This window comes from Mustelus asterias, chromosome 23 (assembly GCF_964213995.1).
Source record: "Mustelus asterias chromosome 23, sMusAst1.hap1.1, whole genome shotgun sequence".
NCBI classification, from domain to species: domain Eukaryota; kingdom Metazoa; phylum Chordata; class Chondrichthyes; order Carcharhiniformes; family Triakidae; genus Mustelus; species Mustelus asterias.
Genome location: NC_135823.1, coordinates 51,000,210 through 51,023,750, shown reverse-complemented (window position 1 = coordinate 51,023,750; position 23,541 = coordinate 51,000,210). Strand labels below are relative to the sequence as shown.

The 23,541-nt window shown below is 41.4% G+C and overlaps 1 protein-coding gene across 2 annotated transcripts in view; it reads right to left on the bottom strand.

Moving 5' to 3' along the window:
- Window positions 1–23,541, bottom strand: part of lmtk2 (lemur tyrosine kinase 2) — a 119,736-nt gene that overhangs the window by 12,695 nt on the left and 83,500 nt on the right. For both annotated transcript variants that reach the window (XM_078240618.1, XM_078240617.1), the window contains exons 7-11: window positions 17,726–17,856; window positions 9,420–9,504; window positions 7,426–7,547; window positions 6,739–6,888; window positions 1,737–5,061 (exon numbers count right to left, since the gene is read on the bottom strand). In XM_078240618.1, coding sequence (XP_078096744.1) covers window positions 1,737–5,061; window positions 6,739–6,888; window positions 7,426–7,547; window positions 9,420–9,504; window positions 17,726–17,784 — 3,741 coding nt within the window. In that variant the 5' untranslated portion in view covers window positions 17,785–17,856. The remainder of the gene's footprint in view (window positions 1–1,736; window positions 5,062–6,738; window positions 6,889–7,425; window positions 7,548–9,419; window positions 9,505–17,725; window positions 17,857–23,541) is intronic.

Sequence of the window (23,541 nt, the reverse complement as noted above, 5' to 3'; positions counted from 1 at the left end):
TTAAGAAGGCAAATGGAATTTTGTCCTTCATTGCTACAGGGATGGAGTTTAAAAACAGCGAGGTTATGTTGCAGCTATATAAGGTGCTGGTGAGGCCACACCTGGAGTACTGTGTACAGTTTTGGTCTCCTTACTTGAGAAAGGATATACTGGCACTGGAGGGGGTGCACAGGAGATTCACGAGGTTGATTCCAGAGTTGAAAGGGTTAGCTAATAAGGAGAGACTGAGTAGACTGGGGCTATACTCATTGGAATTCAGAAGAATGAGGGGAGATCTTATTGAAACATATAAGATTATGAAGGGAATAGACAAGATAGAAGCAGGAAAGTTGTTTCCACTGGTGGGTGAAACTAGAACTAGGGGCATAGCCTCAAAATAAGGGGAAGCAGATTTAGGACTGAGTTGAGGAGGAACTTCTTCACACAAAGGGTTGTGAATCTGTGGAATTCCCTGCCCAGTGAAGCAGTTGAGGCTACCTCATTGAATGTTTTTAAGGCAAGGATAGATAAATTTTTGAACAGTAAAGAAATTAAGGGTTATGGTGAGCGGGTGGGTAAGTGTCCACAAAAAGATCAGCCATGATCTTATTGAATGGCGGAGCAGGCTCGAGGGGCCAAGTGGTCTACTCCTGCTCCTAGTTCTTATAGCAATACATCCCTACTTTTATATTCCATCCCCCTTGCAATAAATGACAACATGCCATGTGCCTTCCTAATCAATTGCTGTGGCTGCATACTAAACTTTGTTATTCTGGTACATGAATCAGGAAAGATCCTCTGTACCACAGAGTTCTGCAATCCCTCTCAATTTAAATAATTTGTTGCTTTTCTATTTTTCCTGCCAAAGTGGACAAGTTCACATTTTTCCACATTACACTCTGTAATACATTATACCTGTAAAATCTTTGCCCACTCATCTAACCTATATATTTATACCCTTTTTCAGGCTCCATATGCTCTCTTCACAATTTACTTTCCTACTTATCTTTATGTCATTAGCAAATGTAACAACTATACATTCAGACCAAGTCATTAGATTGGAAATTGTTGAGGCCTCAGTAAAATCCCTATGGCACTCCACTTGTTAAAAAATCCTGCCAACCCAAAAATGACCCCTTTATGCCTACTCCCTGTTAGGTAACCAAACATCTATCCATGCTAATATGTCACCCTCCATACCACATGTTCTTATTTTGTGTAGTCACCTTTGATGTGACACCTTATCAAATGTTTTCTGGAAAGCAAAGTACACCACATCCACAGGTTCCTGTTCATTCACATTGCTTCCTCAAAGAACTCCATAAAATTAATCAAATGTGATTCCCCTTTCACCAAACCATGCTGACTCTGCCTGATTTCGTTGAGATTTTTCCAAGTTCTCCATTATAGCCTCCTTATTAATAGATTCCAACATTTTCCCTATGACAGATGTTAAGAGAACTGGCCTGTAGTTTCCTGCTTTTTCTTTCTCTCCTGGTTTGAATAGAGTTACATTTGCTATTTTCCAAGCTGATGGAGCCTTTCCAGGTCAGAATTAGGTCATAAATTTCTTCCCAAGAAATCATTCAATACTTGTTTTTCAAAAATAGTCTCAGGTGCAACTGTGTTTTTTTTTAAATTAAAAAGGGCAACACTTGCGACCATTAATAGGAATTATAATTAACAAGTAAATTCAAGAATGTTCATACATTATTGGTCACAGAACCATTAGGGAAAAATAAATGTAATAATTTTACCTGGTCAAACAGAAAGACTGTGACATCATCAAAAAACGACACCACCTTCTTCACTCGTCTCTTTATTGGGTCCGCTTCTAGATCAGTGGGTCCAGAGTCTTTCAACAAACTCCTGAGAGCTTTTCCATCATCATTCTCGGTCACAACTATTGGCACTGGATGTGCTGCATCATCTTCACTGTCTGAACTGGGACTATTAATGGAATAGCCTCTGTAGTCATCCTCCGAGTCATCACTGTTTTCATCTTCTTCATCAGCTTCCATGCCATCTTGTTCCTCAGATGGGTCAAAAAATTCAGATGTATCTAGCCTGCCAAGGTAGCGTCCTTCAACATCGGGTTCCTTCAGCCTAGTTCCTTCATTACCCTTCGATAACGGTTTCTTAATATCCTTCTCAACAACTATTCCAAAGTCCTCCTTCATATTTTCAGAAAACTGAGTGCTGAAATCTGGGGGGTTAAACAAAACCTCTGGCATGGATACTGGCCCATCAGTTGCAATTGCACGCATGTCATCCAAACACTCGTCAGAATTTTCATCATTGGACACTCTATTAATTCTGGTTTTAAAGTTATTTGGAAATTCTCCTTCATGATCTGAGCCAAAATGCGGCGATTCCTTATTCTTAAAATTCAAGCTTTTAGCTGATGCAGTACTTGACAGTGCATCACAGAAATCAAACGGTGTTGCAAGTTTGTCACTATGGTCAGCAACAACCTGATTAATTTCACAACCAGTAGCATTTTTAAGATCACTTTCCTCAGTACTTCTCTCAACATTCTCACAGTCGGTTCTTTTATCTGGTTCAGAATCATTATCTGAGAAATAAGCAGAGTCTCTATGGGAATTCTGGTGACTATTATTAGTTAACATGTTTGAGGCCTCTTTGGGAGCGTCCCCATCAATGATAGCTACTGCTGGGAGAGCATCCTCCTTGGATACAACAATGAGTGGATTGGAGGGGAAAGTGTTAGGAAACTCCGCGCTGGGAGCATCCGGGGCAGTCGAGGTGGGAGACGTGTTTGCATTGTAGCACTGCGATGTCCATTCTGGTGATTCCAGATTTTCAGTTTCATAGCCACTGTCAGGTTGCTTCTGAGGTGGCTTTAATTTCTGAGGAACTGTATTTTGTGTTTCTAAAGCTCCCAACACCCCGTGCATCTCTAGGGAGTCCAAAGAACCTGGCGTTTCTGACGATTGTTCTGAATTAAGATGCAAGAAAGATGCACTATCTTCTTCCACAGGGCTAATGTGATTTGATAAATCTGAGGAAGGCACAGAAACCATAGATTCAGTATTTGCAAAACTATTGGATGAGGGTTCAGGTATATCTCTAGTCTCCAGTGTTTTCAAAGCCCCGACTGCAGTGTGTCTTGAAGGAATGGAGATTAACAGTTCAACATTTTTGGATTCACTGGAGGCTTCAGACAGAGGAACAATGTCTAATGTTTTTTGAAACTCTGTTGGAGAACAAACACAATGAACTGAAGCCAGTGATTCTTCGCTTTCAGACAGACTCGGGGCTTCAGCAAGGGGACTATTTTCTAATGTTTTCAACATGGGCTCAGGCATCAAATGTATAGCTGACGTTTTGACGGCATCTTGCACCAGTTGTTTTAAGTTGTCTTCATTCAGAGTGATTGAACACGGACTATGAGTCAGAGCAACATCTGCTACTTCCATGTGCTTTGATGACTCTGGTATGGTGATGCCAGCTGAATTTTCTTCTGCCATTCCAGGGGTTGTGTCTTCTTTAAGGAAATGCTTTTTGGCATTATTGCACATGCTAGCAGCGGCACTTTCACTGCACTGAGCAGTCTCTTGGCAGTGTTCGTGAGGCAAAGTGATATTACATTTGGAGGTGCAGCCATCAGTAGTGTCACATCCTAACCCTGAGCTATCGTATATTATACATCCTTCATCTAACTCCTGGTTAACTTGCTGTTCTTCACAAGTGGTTTTACCCTCATCTAAAAAAACGCAGAGCCCCTGTTTATTTTCTATCAGAGGCTGCAAAGATCCACTCTGTGAACTAACTTCTTTAGTAAGACTGCCCGTAGATCCATGCTGTTGAGAACCGTATAATTGCTTACTTTGAATGGTCAACCCCAGGTCCATTCCACAGTCAGCAGGGACGTGTGATGCGGAGGCTACACCAACGTCCGATAAAGTGGCAAAATTATTCCTAGAGTGTCCAATTTTCATTTCATTGCTGGCATCACCTTTGGGTGAGGAGTCATGTAAAAGTTTATTTTCTTTAAGAAAAAGATAGTTAGAAGACAGTTTCTCAGACTGGAGGAATTCCAAACTGTCATGATTATTGATGCTGTGTGTGTAAAGTGTATCCAATGTATCTTTCAAAAAGGGACTGGAAGTATTTACGTCAAGTGGTGTAGGTTGATGAATTAAGGACTCCATGGGAGTTTCTTTACTTGAAACTAGACCAGATGCACTTTTTCTTTTAGCCTCACTAAGTTCAGGGAGATCAAGCATTATGATTTCATCAGTGTTTAAAAATCCTTTGTTAAAAGGCATTTCGCCTAACCTATGATCATAAAAGATATTGTTGTGGCGAGGGCTTTCAGTATAGCTAGAAGTATAGGAACCAAGCATTGCCTCAGTTACTTCAGACTTTTGACTGTAGCGCGGCAAGAAACCTACAACTGGATTCAACTCATCCCCTGAATCTCTGAGGATAACAAAGGACTCGGGGTCCTTGGCCAGAGGGGCTCCTTTGTTAGGATAATCTGAATTTTCATCAGCGTCCAAGTTAGTTTCACCTTGTTCCTCCAACTGTATATAATATTCACTCCCAACTGACGGATAATGGGCATCGAATACAGGAACAATCCCCGATACAGCAAGTGGACTTCCATCAGCCTCTTTTCTTGTGAATTTATCATCTGAATGAGTGTGAACTATTGAGAAACCGCTTTTCTCAAAAGCACATGTGGGGTAGAAGATGCTCTGGTAGTTTACCTTTGCCCCATCAGTTCCCTGCACATGGTCTTCAAAATGGTCAAGCTTAGCAGTCTCCCATACATACTCAAAATTTAATCCTTTACTTGTTTCAGTAACTGTTAGGATATCATCCATTTCCTGGTTCAGTCGCTCAGCAACAAAATGCTCCAGGATTGGAAAAGATGAATTATTTGCCATAGCTTGCCGATTGGTATTGCTGGACTTCAGTGCATTCCATCTTATTTCAAAGTCATCTTCACATTCCTTTTGACTTTGCATGCGGAGATAAGTTAGCAGCCTGTGGATCTCCTCGGCAGCTGGTCTCTTTTCTGGAGCTAACCAACAGAACTGCAGAACTTCGTACCTGCAAGACAGCTCTTAGTTATTAGAGAAGTGACCATTGCATTATATTCATGCTGCAAGGTATTTTATTAAACTACTGTCTTAACTGAAGCTTATGGTTGAATTATTCTAGCAGGGGTCTGTGGACAGCAATTTTTCTAATCACTCCTTGGGTAGAATTGTGTTTTGTCTGCTGCAGAAATATAAGGGGAATACCTACTGAAATATTCCTGCTAGTATTTCTCCCATTTTGGTTCATCTCTTGCTTCCAAAGATGCCATCAATTTCCCCATGGCTCACCCATACAGTTATATCATTGTTTGTGAATTTAAACAGTGAGGTGTGACAGGAGGGTAAGGGAATGAGGAAAACACAAATCTATTGTAAGCAGACACTCCAGTAGGGATCACTGAAGGATGGCCTTAAGTGGGAAGTCTGGTTAGTTTTCCCGCCTCAATTTCCCCGGACAGTGAAGTTGAATACAGCATCTCTAATACCGCTGAAAGCTGCCTGCACCTCACATGGTGGTGAAATACAGACCCTGGGTAACAACGCAAAATTAGATTCTGTTCATGTGGATAAGTTATTTGATTCAGGCAAACTGGAAGGACTAAGGAACATGAACATAACTTACATGAGCAATAGAACGTAAATAGAAATCAGAAGATATTCCTTGTCCCAGAAAGAACAAGTTGTCAGCTCATACAGTGTGTGCAAACTGGCACCAAACATTCATAAGGGAACTAGATGAGCTCAAGTGAGGTTGACATCCCTAAATACATAGGTAGATGACGACTGCAGGGAATGTGACTTCTTGTCATTGTGGTCTCCTGGATTGTTTGATTGCTTTTGAAAGTCAGAGATAAATGTCCTTTTTTTCCCCACTCTAGGCAGTTTGTCCATGGAGATAGCATGGGTGGGTGGATGGAGATCACAGTGAATCGGATGACAGTATGGCACAGTTTGACCGCAAACTTGATTTCTCAAGTTGGCAACAACTCTCAGTGCACTGACACAATAGATACTAACATGCAAGAATTCCAATGCAAGCCCTTGACTATTTACACTTTTATGAATCAACACTGTTTATGTTATACTGTTACGTCACTCGACAAATGTGCTATATGTGTTCAATTTGAAACAGTTTACAGCGCGTGGACAGTATTACCTCTACAAACGGAAGCAATATTTTGTGTCGATTCATATTGAAACCACATTTTCTTAATTCTTGTAACCCCAGTGTAAAATTTATAAGCATCACATTAGCTACAAACAGGAGATCATCGATGATGCAGAACCACTTTTGTACAACAAGCTTTCAATCTAAACATGCAATTGCCAGAAACCGAGTTCCAAGCACCAACTCGAATAATATATTGCATTTCTCACTGCCTGGTTACATTTTAAACAGAGACTTTTTCCACCAAATACCTTACTGCGGGCACAATGGTGTAATAGCAGTTCCAATCTTATTACATTGACGCAGGTTCACTCTGAAGCATAGATCTGTTTAATATACTTATAAATTTGCAGAGTCAAAAATATGTATGCAGGCATTTTACGTCAAAATAAAGTATCATGCATCTTTGTCTCCTAGCAACAGGGCCTTGTCTACATAAGCCCTATGACTAACACAGGTAAAACAGTGAGAATTACTTTTCAACAAAAACATATAAAGCTATAAAAACTAAGCAATTACCATCTGTCAGAGTGAGTCAACTCCAGCCGTGGCTTGGGGAGTTTAATTTGCTGTTCCTTTATAACGAAGATTAGCACCTCTTTGTCGGAAAGGTGCATGTAAGGCTGGTTGGCACTCTCAAATAACTCCCACAACACAACACCCAATGACCTGCAAAAAGGAAGAGAGGGGTTACTTTATCGTCACTCAAAACAAAGCACAAGCTGCCACATTAGGGCTGCACCACTTGCTTTTTCAAATAAATCAATAATGTTTTGTTCAAAACATTTTATGAGAACACAAATGAAAGGTTCTAACATACAAACTGGTTATGCTGGAAAAACGCAGCAGGTCAGGCACCATCAGTGGAGAGAAACAAAGTTAAAGTTTCAGGTCGACCCAGAATAGAAAGAACAATTCTTTCTGCCTACAAGGATGCTAACTGACCTGCTGAGGGCTTTCAATAATTTTGCTTTATTTTTCAGACTTCTTGCTTCCAGATTGTTTTGTTTTTGTTCAAATGGAATTTTGTACTGCAACCACAAGAATGATTAAACGGCAAAGACCGGCTCAGCCATCTCGTGCCCTTCTATGTGCTGTCAACACAGTGATTTTTCTGCTTGGGTGGCACAAAATAACCTTTGTATGCAGCGGACAAGGAACAATTATAGATCACATCAAAATCAGGAGCAATCAGTGTAGGCTTACCAGATATTGCTGCGTCTCGTCTGTTCTGCTACCACCATGCTCCCATAGACGTCACCCACAAGCTCAGGTGAAATCCATCGCAGAGGAATGTACTGACCATCATTACTTACAATATAATCCTCCTAGTTTTAGATTTAAAAAAAGAAAAAAATAAGTGGAGATTTAAAAGGGTTGCTCAAAATCAGGAAATGTTTTGATAAGAGTAAACATGGAGGAACTGTTTCCAGTGGAAGAGTGATCAGTGACCAGAGGACATAGATTGGAGATTATTGATAAAAGAACCAGAGGCAACATGAGGAAAAAATAATGTAACAAGTCATGATGATCTGGAGTGTTGCCTGAAAAGGTGGCGAATCAGTGGCACAGTGGTTAGCACTGCTGCCTCACAGCGCCAAGGACATGGGTTTGATTCCAGCCTTGGGTGACTGCCTGTGTGGAGTTTGCACGTTCTCCCAGTGTCTGCGTGGGTTTCTTCCAGATGTTCTGGTTTCCTCCCATAGTGCAAAGATGCGCAGGGTGGGATGCTCTTTCGAAGAGTCGGTGCAGACTTGATGGGCCGAATGGCCTCTTTCTGCACTGTGGGGACTCTATGGTATATCCATTAGTAATTTTTCACCGGGGGGGGGGGGGTCGTGATCTTTTTTTCAATCTACTTTTTAAGCTGATAGTCACAAATGACCAGATTTACTCAAATTCAAAGTTAAGATTTGTCACATCAGAGTTGCTTTCCTAGTACCATAATCACAGATCTACATTCTGGTATGGTGGATTTGTTTGTACAATGGTAGAATTTGGAGGTAGGGCTGCAATAGAAATCAGGTATCAAAATGAACCTAAGGTTGCAGGTGGAGGGTGATGGTGGTGGAGGGAATTTCACCATTTGTTTTACAGTGAAATAATTTGCATCACATTTCATATTGTAAGTAATCTTGCCTTAGGTATCTAACAATTGTCAAAAACAAAGAAGTGTTTCACACAGCAAATTTAACCCCACTAGTTCACGTCACAGAAATCATACGTTAACGAAAACCAACTTTCATGAACAAATGCACATTTGTACACTGGAGAATGAGCCAGAAATGCAAGTACACATTATGTTTTCTTTTCATAAAACAGAGAATTTAAAATATATATATATAGTTCAGTCACTATGCATCCTGCTCCACTCAGGAGAATGAGATAGCAGGGACCAGAGAACAAATTTGGTCAGATGTTATTTATATTTTTTGCTCCCCGCAACCTATGAATCATTTTATGCAGATGAGGCTGCTATTATGGACCACACTTAAGATCTAAAGATGTAACTGCACGCTGTAATAACTTTTGAGCTAAAACACTTCACAGATGTAAAGTAGTAAATGCACTTTTTTGTCTCGAGGATTTTTATTAACATTAGGCTAGATGCTAGTTAATATTCCAAAGGCACCACACTCCACAGTAAACAGTTTGCTCATCACACGGGACCTTTTTTGTCACCTGATACATGATTTTTATCTACCCTTGGCTGGAAATTAAAGTCTAGCTCCCTAGAGGAATCTTCAATCACACCATTAATCTAACACCAACAGTACCTCATCAATTATAGCAACAGCATCGAGTCCAGGGGAAGTTCAATACCACTAATAATTTTTGAGAGGCAAACACATGTACTGAGTGGAAAATGGTTATGTTTAAAAATGCCATCCAGGAAAAGGTGCAGCATTCATCACTGCTGTCCGTGAAGTGGAAATTTTCTGTGACGATCTCCAAATGCATATTTACCAAATCATTGCAATATAGTCAAGTGTAACTTAACACCACTTGCTGATACATTTATCCATACTCAATTTGATTCGCTGAATCAGCTATACATAAATAAAAGGAGTGATTGATGCTATAAACAATGCAGAATTTAGACCAAAACCACAGTAAGCCTTGTCGCTATCAAGAGATACACATCCAGAGTGGAACTGAAATAACTAGCAAATAATCTGAAAAATTAACAAACTGCTTACCCTGTAACGGCTGAATCCTATCCCATAATCACCGATTTTTACAGTCAAGTCTGTCGTGAGAAAACAGTTCCGTAGTGCTAGGTCACTGACGAGGAGGAAATGGTATCGATGCAGGAGCAATGCACAAGGGAGGAAAAGGAATGAAGTAGAAGAGAAATAAATGTCAGTAAGAACTGTTGAGCATGTTCAATCGATAGCTTCTCAGTGTAATAATTATCCTCATAATGGAACTGGACACAGTCTGACTCTCAAGAATCCCAATACTAGCTTTGCTGAACACTAACCAAGCTTCATTAGAAGGTACAAAATACAGATATTTAAGATTCCCAAGTGGGTGGTGGTTAATGGGAAACGTTATTGTCGCGCATAGTGCGTAATATAAAATTGCAGCACCCTTTTTCACTCTGGACGGATCATTGGTTCTCGTCCCTTGCTTCACCCCAGATAGATCATACCTCTTAACAAGAATTTGCTAACAGCTTTTCTAAAAATTAAATCACCAATTCCCCAAGGATGCCGACTTCAGCAGACAGGATCCAGAGCATCAACGTAATAATTTGGCTGAGTGGTTTTCAGAGAATTAGTGAACATCTTAAAATAGCTATTATTCAGGACAAATCTATACGTTATTTATTTAGTAATACCCATGCAAAGAACACAAAGTATAAAAATAACCATCTTCGCACTAACACCACCGATTAGGAACAGCGGCAATTTTTTTTTCAGGAAGATCATTTGAAAGATTAGTATCTCTCTAATACTTATGCAGAGAATCAAATTATCACTGCAGTGGAGTGAACTTACTGGAGACTAGCGGTGAAGTAAAAATGCTTTGTTGTAGATCCAGTGAACAACTGCATACTGACAATAATTTTGAATTGCACACGGTTCTTGATGATTAATACTTTCTTCAGACATGGTAAAAGAACGACGTAGATGTGCAGCGCATCACAAAAAACCTTTTCAAGGTTATACATAAAATTACAATGCTGCTCCAATAAATGCTGCTGCCAGAATGACATTATTGCCTCAGAACTGATCAGAAGTTATCTGACTGTTTATTCTGCCATTCCAGTCAAAATAAACTTGTGTTTAGAAACCAAGAAAGAAGGAACTTAAATTTCTGTAGCGTCTTTCATGTCCTCGAAATGTCCCAAAACTTACCCAGTGTAGTCAAAAGGCAGGAGTTTTGACATCTGTCCTAATATCTCTATGTGTGGCTCAGTTTTGTTTGATAACACTCCTTGGGATGTTTTACTACATTAAAGAGGTTATAAAAATGCAAGTTGTTTAATTCAGAGAGCAGCCTGAGCAGATGTGCCTCCTAATTTACCCCTTGCTCTGTGGAGATATGCTCAGCTTCCACTTGTTCCTAGAGAGTTCTCAATCAAGGCTGCCCATGTAAGGGACTAGAACGCACAAGCCTTTGTTAACTTAATGTGAGAAACGAGCAAGAGAGAGCAATAGATTTCTAAGTTTCTGCAATTTTCAAAAAAGAACACCTTTTTAAGAATAAGCTCGTATATTTTCAGTTCTATATTTCAGCCATGATCAGACCTTATTTTTTTTATTTATTAACTCAAGGGTTGTGGGCTTCGTATTAAGATCCCTCTGGTACACAACCTGATCTCTCATCTTACCGTTTGCTCCCAGTCTGCCTTTCCACCAGTGTGGGACTCAGACCCACACCTACCACAAGGGAGAATTTCATTCACACATGGATATATAACTAAGTTGCGCACATACTGCCTGCAACATTCTGGCTCTTGTATCTGGTGTTTTAGAAGGATCATGCACACCCTCCTGGTTCCAGCATCAGTCATCTTCAGTTTTGTATGGAACAGCAGGATCCAGCGTTTTCTTTAGATATTTCATTAATAATAACTGATAAATGTTTGATGTCTACTGAAGTACAGATCGGTTTACATTGCCATCTTGTGGCAGAAGTGAGAGGTGTATAACGAGGGAAGACTCAATTCTCACACTTCAACCGCTAACACACTAATAACAAGAGCTGGTAAAATTGGAAATACTTTGCTTTTCAAAAAAGCTACAATTATGTTGTAAACAAGATACTGATCTACAAGGTCTTTTGTACATCAAGTAGGAAGTTTCCCGACAGTTCAGAAGCTTTTGTGTTAACAACCTAAATAAATTACTGCAATGGAAATGACAAAATTAGCTAGGTTGCAATTCAGTTCCAAGTAACCTTACTGAAGAACAGAACCAGGTGGTCAAACCAAAAACATACATTTCTAATAGTGTCTTGACTGCACTAAATTGTTCCAAGATGCTTCACGAAAGAGAAAACAAAATTGGATACTGAGCCACGGAAGGAGATATTAGATCAGATGACCAAACGTTTAGTCAAAGATGTAGCCTAGAAGGAGCATTTTAAAGATTGTCCTGTCCAAATGGTAATTCTTTATGATCCATCAATATTGTCAAATAAATATTTATTGGTCAGAATTGAACATGGCAGTGTTTACTATAATAGTGTAAAACTGGCAGCTTGAATTCCAGTATTCAGCTGTTTTAATATGTGTCTATTTGAAAGAGAAATCAGTCCTATTCAATGAACCATACAAACATTTGGTCTGTTCTAGAACCCTTACACAAATCCCTTTAGGAGTGTTCTCAATTTGTAGTTCTCCTATGGCAAATTTCAATTAAAATTGCACCATTATAATTCCGATTAAATTCTGAGTTCACTACAATATTGGCGACATTTTTTCACGTTTCAATATGCACTTTTTTAAAAAATTACTGAATTACAACAATCAATTCAATCCAAATCTAGAGGGATTCCAAAGTTTGCATTTCCCAAGGCTATTACTTCTGCCACCAGCTTTGATGCTCAAACTGAAACAGGCAATTGTAATGCTGGTCGTCAGTGTACATCAGTTGGTATATTTTGTGACCAGTGTTCAGCATCCAGCACTTAGGACATGTAAAGAACAGGCCATAGATAGAGGAAAATCCTTTTACTATTTCCCAATATACTTCATACCTCACATCCAGAAGTTCACACACCGGCAGAACTCCTAAATTGTGGGTAGGCTGAAGCATTTCAGTCAGCATCATCTCAACCTTCCATCGCTCGGGGAGAACCAAGAGGTTAGCTAGCAAGTGAGAAGAGGGTAGGGCCAATGATTGGTTTACCAGGAAGCAGTGATTGCCACACTCCCATATGCTTAAAGGGCTTGGACAACCTACAACAGGCACCTCAAAGCACTGCAGGAGTACCACCAGCCAGATCCTCCATATCTGATAGTAAGAAAGGCAGTCCAACAGCAGCGTCCTCTCCCAAGCCACAATGCCAACATTATGGCGCTAATCACACAAAACCAGCTTCACTGGGTGGGATGTCATCCATATGCCTGACAGCAGAGCCCTGAAGCAATTACTCGACTCTGAACTCAGGACTCTAGGACAGTGGAAACACTTTAGCGATGTTCTCAAGGCATCCCTGAAGTGGTCAAATATGCCCACCAACTCATGGGAGACACTGGCTTGTGACCAACCAAAATGGAAAACACATAGAGACATTTTGTCAGGGTTGAGCAGAGGCAAAGTTGAAGCGAGAGAGAGAGCACGCACAAATTTCCCAACAACCCAACTACTCAATCCACCACCTGCTCCTTGTTTGGTAGAGTCAGCAGGGCATGCATTGAACTTATCAGCCATTTCAGAACTCATCAAATCAAGAGTGAAAACAAGCATCCTCGATCCCAAGAGACAGCCGATAAGCAATTGCAATGTTAAGATCTAGCAGCGTGATATGACTTACTTTAATTAAATTTGACCAACAAAGCTTGCGATTGTGCATTACTCTGCTGAAGTATGCTTTTCCATGTCTTCCTATCAGGAAATGACTCCCTGACAGGATTACAGATTCGTTGCAATGGGAAATAGAGCTCAGAGACCAGAATTAAATGCGACTCCAAGTAGGGTCTGGCTGACCACTGCAAATTAAAACTTGAGCATTTTGACAATGTATTGTGTAACACACACTTAGTAAAATCTTTTTCTTCATTCATTTACAGGACGTGAGCGTTGCTGGCTGGGCCAGCATTTATTGCCCGTCCCTAACTGTCATACATTTTCAGGGGGCATTTTAGAGTCAACCACATTGCTATGGGTCTGGAGTCACATGTCAGCCAGACCAGGTAAGGACAGCAGATTTCCTTTTCTAAAGGACACTAGTGAACCAGATGGGTTTTTACGATAATCAGCAAAGATTGCATGGTCATCATTCAATTTTAAATTCCACATATTCATTGAATTCAAATTTCACCTTCTGCCATGGTGGGTTTTGATCCCGGGTCCCCAGATCTTGCCCTGGATCTCTGGACACGCTAGCTATGACTGTAACACTACATTCTGCACTTTCTCGTTTCCTTCTCTATGAACGGTGTGCCCTGTCTGTATAGTGTGCAAGAAACAATACTTTTCACTGTATGCTAATACATGTGACAATAATTAATCAAATCAAATCAAACCACTGCCTTGCAAAATGATTTTCTTCATACCCGCATTGTACATACGAAGTATTCATGGTAGGTTAACTTAACTGACAGCAAAACCACATCATGTGCTAGAACATGACTGGTTCCGAGGCTTACTCCAGGACTCGACTGTATAATCTGGCCTGACACTCCAGTGCTTGATTTTAAAACTATTATCCTTGTTTTCAAATCTCTCTGTAGCTTTATCCCTCCCCATCTCCTCCAAGCTATCGGAATTCCCAATAATTGCTCCCCCAATGGTGGGTGCGCTTTCAGTTTCCAACATTGGAATTCCCTCCTTACGCCTCTCCCACCTTACTTTCCTCCCTTAAGACCCTTCTTAAAACCTGACTCTTTGACCAAGCTTTTTGACCAATCATCCGACCCAATAGTTCACATATACTTTGTTTTAGAATTCTCCTGTGAAGTGCCTTGGGACACATCCTTACATCAAAGGCTCGATAAAAGTTGTTGTTGCACTGCTGGAGGTTTTAAAGTGCACTGGTCAAACCCCATTTGCTAAAAGTGATAGCAGTTTAGGCATTAAACTGCGATACCATCTTATCCCACTGTTCAAATGCACGCTAAAGATCCCATGGCTCTATTCAGAAAGGGAACTGGATATATTCTTGAAAAAGGAGAATGGTGCAAGACTACTGAAAGAGCAAGGGAGTGGGACTCCCCTTGTCGGGTCTGACAGGAGTGCAGGCCACTCTGATTAAGGGACTTCCAGACTCGAAATGTTAGCTCTATTCTCGCTCCACAGGTGCTGTCAGACCTGCTGAGAGCATCCAGCATTTTCTGTTTTATTGTAAGGGAGTGGGACTAATTGATTCGCTCCATGGTGGCATGATGGATTAAATGGCCTTCTACTAGATTCATCTAATGGCCAGTTCAATATTCCTCCTTTAATTGGCACCACCAAAAACAGATTAACCGGTCACTCGTCTCGCATTGTGTGTAAACTGGCTACCATGTTTGCTGACATAACAGTCATTGCAGGTCAAAGTGAATTACCTGATGTACTTTCAGAATTTTGAGAGATGTGATAAAGTGCTTTATAAATGCAGGTTCTTCTTTCTGTCCTTTGATGCAGGATGACTGGTCAAATTTCGAAATCATGAGTAAGTCTAAACAAAGTGCAGAGAGATAAACTGTTCCGATCACAGATTTGAAGTGACTGGCAAAGAACATGAAGGTCACGAGGGAAAAATCTTAAGCAGAGAGTGGTTAGGATTTGGAATATTCTGCCTGCGAGTGTGGTAGAGGCAGATTCAATCACGGCTTTCAAGAAAGGAAATTGGCTAAGCGCCTGAAGGAAAAGAAAACTGCAGGGTGACAAGAGTGGGCCTACCTAACATAGTGTTGCAGAGAACTCAACAGGTTGAATGGCCTCCACCTGTGCTATGGCCATTCTATGATTCAATGCCAACTTGTAACCAACCAAATGAGCCATGTGTGCTAATTCTCATTAAGAGTATGATTCAGATCCATACTTATTTCTTTGTGTTACAGCCAGCAGAGATGGGACTTCATTCCCAGCAGTCTGGGCCAGGTACTCATCCCACAAGTGGAGCAAGAGTGGGTTCTAACATTCACCAGCATCCATCCATCCATCAAACTGCCATTGCTTGCTCGAAAGCTTGACATTTAAATAAAAACACAGCCTTTAAATAAATTATACAAATCTTATAAACAAACCTTGATGCAAACTGGGTGCCTTGTGTATGCAGTTCCACAAATATGCTGAATGAATACTTACATATTACAGAATTCTATGTATTTGTAAATGCAATACTTAGTAATCTACACATTAAGAGGTCTCAAATTACAGTGAAATTACTTAACCATCTGTACTGTGAGGCTAACAAATGGGTGTCATTTTAATCAAGTAGAATAGCCTTTTTCTACATTTCCTACATCAATTGGAATACATCTGTGTATTCTTTAAAATAGTTGATCAACGTAAAGGGGAACAGCAATAACTTTTAGCTGCTTTGATTCACCACCAGCAACAAAATCACTGATGCTGGAGCTTTTCCACATACTCAGACAGCAGCAGGATATTGTTGCCAGAAATGAACACTTGTTATGGCAACCCAGTTGGTCCAACATCCAGGAGAAGGGTGGCTTTCCGCTGCAGGTTTCAGGAGCAGATGGCAAAGTAATCAACGCTGTGACAAGTGGGTGGATGGGGGGGGGGCGGGGGGGAGACTGGCTGTGCATTCGGGGAGAGGGTTGGATCACTACAGCATGATACATTAGAACCTGGCAGACATGCCTAATTTGTGCACTTTATTAAAACAAAAATCCCAACTCCTCTAAGACCAGGCATGACTTTTAATTGCTAAAATAAATGAGCACATCATGCACGATGGGCTATTTCAGGCAAAATTTAAGCTTCAACAAAGATAGTTTACCAAATGCCTTTGAAAATGTAAAAATAATGTTTGGAAAAAAGGCTGCAATAGATTAGAAAAAGTTGCAATAGAGCCACCATTGACTGCGCAAAGACATAAAACTCAATCAACTGGTAGTAGAAATGCCATTTAACATTGGAGAGATATATGCCAATCTAAAACTCCTGCTTTAATGTGTCCTAATAAATCATATGTAAACTAACCCGTTGCATTAAACTGTGTGCTCATCATATTTTGGCGGTAGTGGCCAGGGAGTCAGAACATTTATGGGAGTAGTGTAATTTAATCGGCTGTGTCTTATTCCAATTATGTTGAATACACAAGGTTAGTTGAAGAGCAAATACTTCAGGTCCAGGCCCAGGCTTTAATATTTGTCGATGTAAGTTTTGGCAGACAAGAACTTACTACGGATTTTTTTTTTTTAAATTCTGTGGTTCACACCTCTTGTCCTTGTTTAGTACCAATGACACAGATCAACACCTAGGTTGACAACATAATTACCCATGGAACATATAGCATTAAACCATCAACATTAAATAGACATTTATAGCACACTATTCAAGTGGCTAATCATCTGTGCAGTAGGAGAAAAACATTCAAAATTAGGGAACATTTTCCAGCATAGTTTTCTTGGATAGAAAATTTTTCTTAGTTCCCAAATCTAACAACATATAAAGAGTTTACATGAAAGAACAGTGAAGCGTTTGCTTGCACCTATTCACCATGTACTCTGAACAAAGACTTTAAACAAACTATCGCCATTGTCAATTCATCTTCACAAATTTTGTTCCTCACCTTCCCCCCCCGACCCTGCCAAAAATAAATTACAAGAACTTTTAGCTCAGGTAAGAGAAGTCAAGTTGGCCACATCCATAAGGCAGTCCATGGGCATCTAATAATGCCAAATTACCCAAGAGTTACAGAAGAGTCTTAGAATGCAGTACTAAGCTGGTTTGTCAAACTAATAACTCTTCAATCAAGATCTCTCAATGCATTACCTACACACCCGGTTTGACAGCAATTAACAGACTTAAAGTACTTAACTTGACTTTTTTACTTAAAAAAACAAAAAAACCTTGATGCCAAGACAGGAGGAATATTCTACAGTCACTGTACATGGATTTGTAGACAAACCTAGAGAACGCAACATACTGGGCTGAGTGGCGTGTTTCTTTCCACCATGCTTTCTGATACATTTCAAGACAGACCCCCATTTCTGCAGATTGTTTGATATTTCTTCAATGGTCTGTTACCCAATTGTTTAAGACTAATCTCAAAATGTACTTTTTGTAAAAAGGGAAACAAAGTCGTCATTATTTTGAGGAATCATCATCTCAAAAGAGTACTGTGACATGGAGTTTAACAAAAAAAAGTATACCTGTGTACAAAACTGTGCTTGTGTAGGTGAGCGAGTCCAGCAGTAATCTCACATGCCATCCTCTGAAGCAGCTCTGAAACATGGGGGCTTTGCTCCTGCTGTTGGCTATGCAGGTAGCCTTTTATGTCACCCTGTGAATGTAAGGAACAAAGAAGCATTAATTGTCTATGTTACTTGAGATACCTGTTGTGAACAACACCAGCAAAGCTCTTTGACTCTTTTCCAATCTGCAAACAAATGTCCCTCTCAATAATAGGCAAGGTAAATTGGCATATCTCATATTTATTGAAATCTTGCTGTGAATTAAAAGTACGCATTTATATATTTTAAATTGCCAAACTTAATAAATGGATCAAAATAATGGTACGCCATGCCAGACAAAATAGCAAGGCAGGAGAAAATGTATGCACCTGGGTATCAGATGGTTATGGAAAATGTGACCAGGGAATGCAGTGACCATTCTGTCAGCAGAAATGCTCTTATTTTGAACATCATGTAATTACATGCAAAAATATCCGAGTACCCATCCATCACTGGAGGCAATTGTTCCAACAGGAAGACAACCCACACAATGCAAAGTAAATACCACTCTTCCCTTGCATCCAACACACACCACACCATTTGTCAATCATTTCTCGTGTTGTAATGTCACAGCTGGGTATTGCTTTTAACTATGGTTTGCAGACTTTCCTTCCAACAGCAAGTGACATGTAGCACATCAAGATTTGTTTTCCAGGTGGTTCTACAGTAGTTAAACATACTGTTTCCACCTGCATGGGCTGCTTTCCTCCATAATTTCTTCCAAGGATATTATTAAACGAGAGTGCAGAAAAGATTTACTAGGATGCTACCAGGATTTGATGGTTTGAGTTAGAACATAGAACATAGAACATAGAAAGCCACAGCACAAACAGGCCCTTCGGCCCACAGGTTGCGCCGATCACATCCCCACCTCTAGGCCTATCTATAGCCCTCAATCCCATTAAATCCCATGTACTCATCCAGAAGTCTCTTAAAAGACCCCAACGAGTTTGCCTCCACCACCACCGACGTCAGCCGATTCCACTCACCCACCACCCTCTGAGTGAAAAACTTACCCCTGACATCTCCTCTGTACCTACCCCCCAGCACCTTAAACCTGTGTCCTCTCGTAGCAACCATTTCAGCCCTTGGAAATAGCCTCTGAGAGTCTACCCTATCCAGACCTCTCAACATCTTGTAAACCTCTATCAGGTCACCTCTCATCCTTCGTCTCTCCAGGGAGAAGAGACCAAGCTCCCTCAACCTATCCTCATAAGGCATGCCCCCCAATCCAGGCAACATCCTTGTAAATCTCCTCTGCACCCTTTCAATGGCTTCAACATCTTTCCTGTAATGAGGTGACCAGAACTGCGCGCAGTACTCCAAGTGGGGTCTAACCAGGGTCCTATAAAGCTGCAGCATTATCTCCCGACTCCTAAACTCAATCCCTCGATTAATGAAGGCCAGTACGCCGTACGCCTTCTTGACCGCATCCTCCACCTGCGAGGCCGATTTAAGAGTCCTATGGACCCGGACCCCAAGGTCCTTCTGATCCTCTACACTGCTAAGAATGGTACCCTTCATATTATATTGCTGCTTCATCCCATTGGATCTGCCAAAATGGATCACCACACACTTATCCGGGTTGAAGTCCATCTGCCACTTCTCCGCCCAGTCTTGCATTCTATCTATGTCTCGCTGCAACTTCTGACATCCCTCCAAACTATCCACAACACCACCTACCTTGGTGTCGTCAGCAAACTTACCAACCCATCCCTCCACTTCCTCATCCAGGTCATTTATGAAAATGACAAACAGCAAGGGTCCCAGAACAGATCCCTGGGGCACTCCACTGGTCACTGACCGCCATGCAGAGAAAGACCCCTCCACAGCCACTCTCTGCCTTCTGCAGGCAAGCCAGTTCTGGATCCACAAGGCAACAGCCCCTTGGATCCCATGCCCTCTCACTTTCTCAAGAAGTCTTGCATGGGGGACCTTATCGAACGCCTTGCTGAAGTCCATATAGACCACATCCACCGCTCTTCCTTCGTCAATGTGTTTGGTCACATTTTCAAAGAACTCAACCAGGCTCGTAAGGCACGACCTGCCCTTGACAAAGCCGTGCTGACTACTTTTGATCATACTAAACTTCTCTAGATGATCATAAATCCTGTCTCTCAGGATCCTCTCCATCAACTTACCAACCACTGAGGTTAGACTCACCGGTCGGTAATTTCCCGGGCTGTCCCTGTTCCCTTTCTTGAATATAGGGACCACATCTGCAATCCTCCAATCCTCCGGAACCTCTCCCGTCTCCATCGACGATGCAAAGATCATCGCCAAAGGCTCCGCAATCTCCTCCCTCGCCTCCCACAGTAACCTGGGGTACATCCCATCCGGTCCCGGCGACTTACCAACCTTGATGCCATTCAATAGTTCCAACACATCCTCTTTCTTTATGTCCACATGCTCGATCCTTTCTGTCCACCGCAAACCAGCAGTACAACCACCCAGATCCCTTTCCACCGTGAATACCGAGGTAAAGTATTCATTAAGCAGCTCCGCCATTTCTAACGGTTCCGCACAAACTTTTCCCCCTTCACCTTTTAAGGGTCCTATGCCTTCACATCTCATCCTTTTACTCTTGACATATTTGTAGAAAGCCTTGGGGTTCTCCTTAATCTTACCCGCCAAGGCCTTCTCATGACCCCTTCTCGCTCTCCTAATTTCCTTCTTAAGCTCCTTCCTACATCCCGTATACTCCTCTAAATCCTTAACACCTCCTAGCTCTCTGAACCTTCTGTACGCCTCTCTTTTCTTATTCACCAGGTTCATCACAACCTTCGTGCACCACGGTTCCCGTACCCTACCAACACCCCCCTGTCTCATCGGAACGTTGTCATGCAGAGCTCCAGACAAACATTCCTTGAAAATCCTCCACTTTCCTTCGGTACTTTTCCCCAAGAATGCCTCCTTCCAATTTACCCGTCTAATTTCCTCCCTGATGACACTGTATTTCCCTTTACTCCAGAGAAACACTTTCCTAGCCTGCCTGATCCTATCTCTTTCCAATGCTATCGTGAAGGAGATAGAATTATGATCGCTATCCCCAAGATGCTCACCCACCGAGAGATCCTCCACCTGTCCAGGTTCATTAGCCAGCACCAGATCAAGTACAGCCTCTCCTCTAGTAGGCTTATCCACATACTGTGTCAGGAAACTCTCCTGGACACACCTAACAAACTCCTCTCCATCCAAACCCCTAGCCCTAGGGATATTCCAATCTATGTTTGGGAAATTAAAATCTCCCATCACGACAACTCTGTTATTCCTACATCTCTCCAGGATCTGTTTCCCCATCTGCTCCTCAACATCTCTTATAAGTTATAAGGAGAGCTGGATAAACTGGGACTTTTTTCCATGGAGCGTAGAAGGCTTAGGGGTGATCTTATAGAGGTTTATAAAATAATGAGGGGCATAGGTCAGTTAGATAGTCAATATCTTTTTCCAAAGGTAGGGGAGCCTAAAACTAGAGGGTATAGGTTTAAGGTGAGAAGGGAGAGATACAAAAGGGTCCAGAGAGGCAATGTTTTCACTCACTCAGAGGGTGGTGAGTATCTGGAACGAGTTGCCAGAGGCAGTAGTAGAGGTGGGTACAATTTTGTCTTTTAAAAAACATTTAGACAGTTACATGGGTAAGATGGGCATAGAGGGATATGGGCCAAATGCAGGCAATTGGGACTAGCTTAGTGGTAAAAACTGGGCGGCATGGACAAGTTGGGCCAAAGGGCCTGTTTCCATGCTGTAAACTTCTATGACTATGACTCTCCATTAGACTTCTGTCTTTATACCCACCCTGCTGCAATACTTGCTTATCCTGTCACCATCCATCCTCATCACGTTCACCTTTCCTTTCCCCCTGCCTCCCTCCGTTGTCTGGATTGGCAGTTTTCCAATCTAGTCCTGAGCAATTAGCATTTTTGTTTTTAAAGCATTAATTGGGAATAGCGGGAATGTGATTAGAGGGAAAGAGCTGCCAGCGTTAGGGACAATCTGGGTCACCTCATTCCCAGGGCTCTACCCATGATATTCTAAAATTAGCCATGAAGAGGTTCTTTAGAGAGCAGCTCCCCAATTTTCCCAAATTAGGCAAGGGAGAAGATGGTTGGAGAATAGTCGAGTGCTCAAATGGAGACAGCTCATATGGTGAGCTGAAATTGGTCAGTGTGTGAGAAATATCATACAACTTCCCACCACTCGGAGTATTCTACTGGGACCTTGGAGTAATGCAACACTGCAATAACATAGGAAGTTTAAAAAATGAAAGGAGAGAAAATACCTACATTTAGATAGAACGTTTCATTGTTAATTGTATTCAGCTAGTGAACATTAACCAGGCATTCACTTCTGCTTCTATAAATAGGAAACAGACTAAAAATGGTGTTGACTTAGGAGGTGCATGTTTGCAATCTGTGTCTTTGTAAATAAAAGCCATGCTCCGGTTCCATCTTTCACCAGTCGGCCATCTAGAATAGATCAATGACCTAAAGTGTCAATCACTGTCAAAAATAAGAAAACAGAATACCAGATTAATAATTATTAGTCTGGTGAGACGTAATGAAATAGAATGGGATAGGAATCCATTTAATCCATAGTTTGCAAGTTGGTGGATATATCTGCTCAACAAAATATATCTGTGACAAAACAGCTTATCAGAGTCTTTAAAATATCTAACACATTGCTAACTACAGATCAAAAGAAACCTTCCATTGTCTCCTTGCCCGATCTCTAACATCTTCCGGCCCTACAAACCCTTCAAGATGTGTGTGCTCCTCCAATTCTGGCCTCTTGTGCATTCCCAATTTTCCCTCCACCACTAGCGACCATATAAAATCATAGAATCCCTAAAGTGCAGAAGGAGGCCATTCAGCCCATCAAGTCTGCACCGACTCTCCAAGAGAGCGTCTTACCCAGGCCCTTTCCCCGTAACCCCACATATTTACCCCACTAATCCCCCTAACCTACACATCTTGAGACAGTAAGGGACAATTTAGCATGGCCAATCCACCTGACCTGCACATCTTTGGACTGAGGGAGGAAACCGGAACAGGTGGAGGAAACCCACGCAGACACGGGGAGAAAGTGCAAACTCCACACCCAAGGCCAGAATTGAACCCGGGTCCCTTGCACTGAGGCAGCAGAACCAAACACTGTGCCACCGTGCTGCCATAATGTTTAATTTTAAACGCATTGTGTGTGGATGAACAAACCAGTAAAACCATGTGAACAATAGGTGGCAGTGTCCGGTAACTGGTTTATCAGTTTTATTCTTGAGAATTGAGATTGCTGTCACAGCCAGCATTCAAGAGGATGGTGGTGAGCTGCCTTCTTGAACCTCTGCAGTCCATCCAGTGTGTGTACACCCACAGTGTTGTTCGAAAGGATGCTTTAGATTTTTGATCCATTGACAAAGGAATGGCAGTATAGTTCCAAGCCAGGAATGCAAGCTTCTTTTCTTTTTATATACAATGCAATGTACATGCAATGTTTCCTCCTCTAAACTGCACAGGTGCACAGCCAATCGACAATCGTACAGGCAACAAAAAAACCCACACACAACCAACACTACCTTCAAGATGCTCACATACGTAGCCACACCGTAATCTTAAAGGGACCACGCAGTGTAAAAAACAGGCTGCACACAACAAAGTTAGGGAATTTCAGAGACATGCATTAAGAAACTTTTACTAGTGCGCTGGATGTTCAATACCCTGATGCCTTATCAAAAATCAAAA